We start from the raw sequence: 7377 nt of genomic DNA on the forward strand, positions 1-7377 counted from the left end.
CAGACGGGCCTGGTGGAACAGTCAGTAGCAAACTGAACAGCTCTGCTAGAAGCCACACGGCTGACCACAGACTTGGATTTCCAGGTCCATCTGAAAACATGCCCAGAGATCCTGATGAGCTGGAGGGCTGAGAAAAGGGACTGCAGCATGACAAGAGCCTGTCGAGGGTGCATTTCTCTCTCTCTCTGCATGCACTCTCTAACATGAGGAAAATAAATAAAAACTTTTTTAAAAGTTATTTTGGCTTATGGATTTTTTCTAACATTCTGAGGTGTTTCCTCAGAAAAGATTCGCAGAATATTATTAGCTCAAAATACGTGGCTATTTATAAAAACGCTTTAGAGTTTATATTAAACCATTATAAATATATGATTACTAATGGTTAAAAATGTGTATCCCGAGTACTCTAACACAAACTGGGAGCTGAAAAAACCTATTACAAACATTTTCTATAACGTATCCAATGGGGAAAAATGTACTTTAACTATAGCAGTATTAAGAAGAAAGTATAGGTCCAGCAGATAGCGTAATGGCTACGTCACTGGACTCCCATGTAGTCAACCGCGGTTCAAGTCCTAGACCTGGTGGCTTAAACTCACGCTGGGTGCATGTGCACACGTGCTCAAGATCCCGAGAGGAGAATGGAGAAGGGATTGCAGAGTGGCCATCCCCCCTGGGGGGTGATTTCTCGCTTTCTGTCTGTCTGTTTCTCTCTGTCTTTCTGGCAAGCGTCCTATAGCAAAAGCCTCTCCAAAAAACAAGGAAGAAAGTATAGGAGCCAACAGGTGGTATGGGGGTTAAGGTGCTGGACTACAATACGGCCAACCACGGTTCGAGTCCAGGACCTGACTGCTTGCTTTCTCACTTTCCCTCTTTGATTCTCTTTTTGTCTCCTTCTGGTGAGTGAGTATGCCCCGTAGCAAATTAAAAAATTAACAATGATAAATAAAATAAAAGAAAGAAAGAAAGCAAGCAAGCAAGCAAGCAAGCAGTCAGACAGTGGCATGATGGCCAAGGCTGCTGGATCCCACAAGGCCAACTACATGATTTAAGTCCCAGACTTGTTGTCCTGAAAAACATGCAGGGTACATGTTCACAGGTGCTCAAAATCCTGAAAGAACAGAAGAGAAGGGACTGCAGCAAAATTGTCCTCCATAGGGGATGCTTCTCACTTTCCGTCTTCTCTCTCTCTCTTTTTGATGAGCACATGTGCCCACTGACAAAAAAAAAAAAAATTTTTAGAGAGGTTTTTTTGTTTTGTTTTGTTTTGTTTTGTTCTTTTGCTATAGAACACATGCACTTGCCAGAGAGACAGAGAAAGACACAGAGAGAAAATGAGAAATCACCCCCCAGTGGGGATGGCCATGCCTCAATCCCTTCTCCTCCATTCTCCTTTCAGGATTGTGGCCATGAAAGCACATATGCCTGGCGTGAGTTTTAAGTCTCCAGGTCCAAGACTTGAATCACGGTCCACAACGTAGCAGTCTGGCAACATAATCATTATGCCATCTGCTGGTCCCAGCAAAAAAACATTTTTAAATGGTATCTATATGCACTAACAAGAAAATATATCGAATACAATGATGAATAAATGAGTAAAGTATCAAATTATGTTATCCCCCTTTTGTTTTAAAAAAAGAAAACCCTCAAGACCAGCAGTTAGCGTAATGGCTATGTCACTGGACTCCCATGTAGTCGATCGCGGTTCGAGTCCCGGACCCAGTGGCTTAAACTCACGCCGGGCGCATGTGCGTGCGTGCCCAAGATCCCAAGAGGAGAATGGAGGAGAAGGGATTGCGGCGTGGCCATCCCCACTGGGGGGTGATTTCTCGCTTTCTGTCTCTCTGTCTCTCTCTCTCTTTCTGGTGAGCGCACGCGTCCTGTAGCAAAAACCTCTCAAAAAAAAAAAAAAAAAAAAGCCTATATGCCTATATACTTTATATATTCACATAGGCAAAGAAATAAACTCAGAAGTCAATATATCGGTGAGCAATAGTAGTATCTGTGTAGTGGGAAGGGTGGCTCATAAAAGGGAAGATGTACTTTTACGTACAAACTTCTATGCTACTTAAATTGGTTTTTCACAGCAAGCATATTTTACTTCGGGTCAACTTTACATGATAAATGATTAGGCTCTCACCTGCAAGCAGGATGGAGCGTTGGGAGGAGACAAGTAATCCAAATGTGACTTGAAGAGGAACAGAACTGGAAGGGTAAGCCGCCGACAAAGGAGACACAGGTAGTGAGGACACTACAAAGAAAACTAGACAAGGCTTGGAAAAACTGCATGTATATAAAGACGAAAAAGAGAGATGACGAAGGTCTGTACATGACCAGAATCCAGGAGTCTTTGGGGGTACATATGGGGTTAGTCCAAGCCTGATATTCTCCCTAACCACTAAAGTCAATTTATATCGAACAAACAAAAAATTAAGCTACAAAATTTAATCACAATGTATTGAGAGAAAAAAATAAATTTAAATCCTTATTGAAAGTTACTACAAACAGTTTGGATGACAGCGGGACTTCAAATACTGATAAGGTCTGTGAATGCCATCCACTGACGGCATGAACAGATCGATCTCCAGATTAATGTTCTCACCTAGGAACTCGCTCCCGGCCACCTCCCAGGACTGTTGTGAGCGCAATTCCATGCATGAAAGCACCTAATCCACACGGAAGCTGCTCAAAAGGTCGGTCTGAAATGCACGGGACTGTCGCTCTCCTAAACGGGAGAGGTAATCTTTGAAAATGGTTCACTATTCACTAGACCCAGAGAACCCCACAAAAATCATGCAAATCAAGAGGTTCAAATTTTCCTGCTCACTTTAAGAACATCCATGAAACTGCCCAGATCACCAAGGGTATGTCCATCCGAAGGGCCCCAAGTATCTGAAAGACGTCACTTTGCAGAAGCAGTGCGTGCCATTCTCCCGTTACAACGGTGGAGTTGGTAGATGTGCCCATCCACAGGCCAAACAACAGGGATGGACACAGGGTTGGTGGCCCAAAAAGAGTACTGAATTTTTGTTGCACATGCTTGAAAATGCAGACAGTACTGCTGAACATAAGGGGTCAGATGTAGATGCTCTGGTCACTGACATATGCAGGCGAACAAGGCACCCAGGATGCACCGTCGTACTTACAGGGCTCATGGCAGATTATCCCTCACATGAGCTCCCCTGCACAATGAGATGATCCTCACTGACAAGGAGCAAATGGTTCCTAAGCCAGAAGAGGAGCAGGGCACAAAAGAAAACCACATCCCAGAAAGAGCTAAAGAAACAAAAACTTATGGCATAGGAATAAATTCAGCATAAAATCAATGTGGATAAATGTGAAAGAAACCCATGTACTGAATTGTCAGCGCACCAAAATGTGCATTTGCTTAAATGCAAATTTTCCCTCTGCCCTTCTCATCTACACCTGTCTTCAGAGGCAGGCGTACATTTTTACAAGGTGTCTAGAGAGTGTAAAGACCACCGCTCTATAATAGGCAGCTTTGCTTGGGCTTACAAAACAAAGTCACTGTGAACTATGAGACAGAAAAGCTACAGAGGGCCCCTTGCCCAGTCATATGACCTACTTTCACTTCATGTTAGGCCTTAATCAGCACTTTTTTTTGGGGGGGGGAGGGGGGGAATGCTGACTCTGTGTTTCCCAGGTCCACCTCATTCCCAGCCAGCTACCCACCCCTTAGTGTTTGCCTTGTTATGTTCAAACTCAGATCAGTCAGGAAACTGACACTCTCCAGCTGCTAATTAACTCCTACTGTCCCTAGTCCAATGGATTGCTGGTTTTTTTAACCCCTTTTTCTCCCTTGCTCCCATCATTTCAGATGAACAGCTGAGTTTAAGGTCTTTTTAAAATCCTTAATTCACTCAACCTTTGTCCCCCCAGTCTAATCAATCTCAGCCCTGAGTTCTCTTCCACTCATTCACAACCCATAGGGGTAAATTACAAAGATGAAGGTGTAAAAGGTATTCAAAGCTGCATACAGAGTTTTGGACACTTCTTCACAAGGACTCTTTTCATTGTGTATTTTAGCTTGACCAACAGAAATGCGCCATCTTCCTCTAACCATGCTGATTCACCATGCATTCAACTTCATACTCCGGTATGAAAATACTGTAAACTATTGGCCAGCTGCAGTTCAGTGGTTTAGGGAGCTGGATCCCCCATGGATGACAGTGCTTTGACTCCTGGCCCACTACTGTAACTCAAGAAACGTACCAGGATTGTGTGCAGGTGCAAGCATGCCCACAATCCTGACAGGATGGCAATATGGAGGAGTGATTGCAGTGTGACCACCATCCCATTGAGGGGGGCTTCCTCCCTATCTCTCTGGCAGATGTACACATCCCTAACAAAAAAAGCTTTTTTTTTTTTTTTTGGAGAGATTTTCACTGCAGGGCGCGTGCGCTCGCCAGACAGATAGAGAGAGACATAGAGACAGAAAGCGAGAAATCACCCCCCAGGGGGGATGGTCACGCCGCAATCCCTTCTCTTCCATTCTCCTCTCGGGATCTTGGGCATGCACACACAAGCGCCCGGCGTGAGTTTTTTTAAGCCACTGGGTCCAGGACACGAACCGCAGTCGACCACGTGGGAATCCAGCGACATAGCCATTACGCTAACTGCTGGTTCCCAAAAAAAGCTTTTTAAGTATATTACCGATCGAATAGATCTTTCTTTTCTAATTTCCTACAGTTTGACGGATGTGCTACTTAGGCAAATCAACACTCAAAAATATAAGCAGAATCTCTAAGTGTGTCTGACTTTGACAAAACAGCATTTTTTGAGGCTAAAAGTCAAATAACACCACTCTTTATATTTCTAACAGCACACAGCATTCTGCCCTTTATAGAAGGGGGCTTCTGTCCAACGAGATGTAAAAACAATATGTTAAAAGAGAAAGGGCCCTGAACCGAGCTTCTGTAAAAGTGAACCTCAGATGTCTTCACAAGCTGTGTGACACTGAAACAATCACATTCCCTGGGCTTGTGGCCCATAACTGGTGGACACTGAAAATGTATGTGTGTCCCTCATTTCCATTAGAAAACCCTCAAGTACAATTATGTGAGGCTTAAAGACAGGGCCGGCATCTTGCTCCCTGTAAATCCCTCATAAAGTCCAGCAGCTAATAATATAACATGTTCAATTAACTTTTCCCATGAATGGAGAAGCAAGACAGAATTGACAGAGCAAGAAAAGAAAGGAATTCCTGGACCAGTGGTCCCTCTGCAGATCATCCCTGCAAGTCCAAAACTCTACTTGACATATAAGGGAAAGTATTTTGTGACTTCAGGATGTCAAGATACACTGAGCTTTATTTCACTGACCAAAGTGAATCACATTTTTAAATGTACTATTTATTGATCGATTAGCATTCTTATGTCTTAACCATCCACTTGTGTTTACCATTCCCCAGTTAAATGTGTGGACAGTTAACTGGTCTGTGATACAAGCTGAGTTAGAAAATGAATTACTAGATTATCCTGAAATTCCTTCCAATTCTAAAGCTCCCTGATTTTCTTTCTTTCCAAGAGGTTTTTGCCCTAAAAGGTAGGCACTCACAGGAGAAAGAGAGAGAGGAGGAGAGACACAATGAGGGGAAAGTGATAAATCACTCCCCAGGGGGAATGGCCACACCACAATTCCTTCTCCATTCTCCCGGAATCTTGGCCGGGTATGCCGGGTATGCACACACGCCCAGTGTGATTTTCAAGCAACCGGGTTCAAGATTCAAACTGCGGTCAGTCATGTGGCAGTCCAGTGACGTAACCACTATGTCATCTGCTGGCCCCTGCTCCCTGATTTTCTAAAACTAAACTCAGGGTGATGCGTGTACCACAACCTACCTCTTCCTTCCCTTCTCTGCTGCCTAATCCAGGCCGCAGGAGATGTGCTGTGGTCCCTGCACAAGCAGTTTTCCGGAAGTGGACTGTGTAAAAGAAAGAGGCGGGGCAGCCCACTACACAGTGCCTTGCACAAACTAGACTGAAACCACCCGAACTGAGAAACAGCCCAGGCCTGTGAAGAAAGTTTTGTTTTAGAACGCAAGAAACCTGAGTCACTCAGTCCCCTTTGTCCTAATGAGCCCTAGCCTGATAAGAAGTCATCTCTCTTATCTGCAGGCTAGCAAGTTAGACTGCAACCTCTCCAGTCTCTTCCAGCTCTGACATCTATTGAGAGATGAACAGAATGGAGGCACCCCTCCCTCTCCAACAGCAGCAAACCGAGCCCCCTTGCCACGCCCTTGGATCTCCGCCTGCAAAGTGAATTAGAGTCTCAACCAAGAGACCTGTTGCCCTAAGAAGACCTCTAAGAATGGAGGAAGGGTTGCTTGGAAGCACACCAGCCCACTTAGGAAAGATCTGCGCCTAGTTCCTCGGGTGTGGGAAGGAAAGTGGGGACGAGCCTTCAACCGCCGCACAGGTGTGAACCTCTAGTTGCCCTTGCGCGGCGAGAATGAGCTGCTGCAACGAGCCGGTAATAATCTGGCTGTCCGAGAAGGAGGACCGCAGGGCCCAGGCCACCGCTCACTCACCCACAGGCTGCTGAAGTAGTCCAGCCCACCGCAGATGAGTTCGCCGGCGTGCGCCAGCAGCACCTGCACGCCCAGGTAGCTGCCGAGGTAGTAGAGGCCGTAGAGCAGCGGGCCTCCGGCGCCCAGCAGGAGCAGCAGGCGGCGGCGGCGCAAAGCCTGCTCGCCCAGGGCCTCGACGCCGTAGTCCGCGAAGCAGAGGGGCAGCAGCAGCGCGGCCAGCACGATGGGCGTGTGCGCGCGGTGCAGCCGCTGCAACCAGTGGCGGCCCAGGCGCGTCAGCGAGCTCTTGAAGGGGTGCAGGAAGGTGCCGCACAGCACGGCCCACAACAGCGGCCGCAGGAAGGCCTCTAGGATGAAATAGACAAGCACGGCGGCGCCGCAGCACAGACACACGAACAGCACGGCCCCCGTGTTATAGAAGGCCTGCTTGATGGGCTTGTCGAAGCGTAGCGCCAGTGCCGCCGTCCTCGGGGTCTCGCTGCCGCCCGGACCCACCACGCGAGGGACCCGCGGTGCTTGTCGGGGAGAGCCCCGCGGGCCGGGCGCCTCGGCAGGGCCAGCGCTGCGGTCGGCCATCGCGCCTCTGCGGCCGCGGAGAGGTGGTACTGGGAGCCAGGCGAACAGCGCGGGCGGGAGGCAGAGCGGGCGGCGCGCGGCACTCTGGGAGTTGTAGTTCCAGGCTAGCCACCGGGCGCTCACAGGACTTGTACGAAACTACAACTCCCAAGGGGCATGGGCAGGCTCATCCGCCGCCGGGCTTCCTTCTCTATTGGTTGTCGCTTTTAGCAGGTAACAAGTTTCTGAAGTCTACCTCCTCCTGCAGGCAA

At 47.6% G+C, this 7377-nt stretch overlaps 1 protein-coding gene across 2 annotated transcripts in view; it reads right to left on the minus strand.

The window, feature by feature from the left end:
• The window catches only part of TMEM245 (transmembrane protein 245), a 112760-nt gene extending 105608 nt beyond the window's left edge, over positions 1–7152 (minus strand). Inside the window, exon 1 of one of the 2 annotated variants that reach the window (XM_027769377.1) lies at positions 6551–7152. In XM_027769377.1, coding sequence (XP_027625178.1) covers positions 6551–7126 — 576 coding nt within the window. In that variant the 5' untranslated portion in view covers positions 7127–7152. The remainder of the gene's footprint in view (positions 1–6550) is intronic. The other variant, XM_006142706.3, reaches the window with a different exon arrangement.
• Positions 7153–7377: the final 225 nt, after the last annotated feature.

Source organism: Tupaia chinensis, unplaced genomic scaffold, assembly GCF_000334495.1.
Source record: "Tupaia chinensis unplaced genomic scaffold, TupChi_1.0 Scaffold000081_1, whole genome shotgun sequence".
NCBI classification, from domain to species: Eukaryota; Metazoa; Chordata; class Mammalia; order Scandentia; family Tupaiidae; genus Tupaia; species Tupaia belangeri.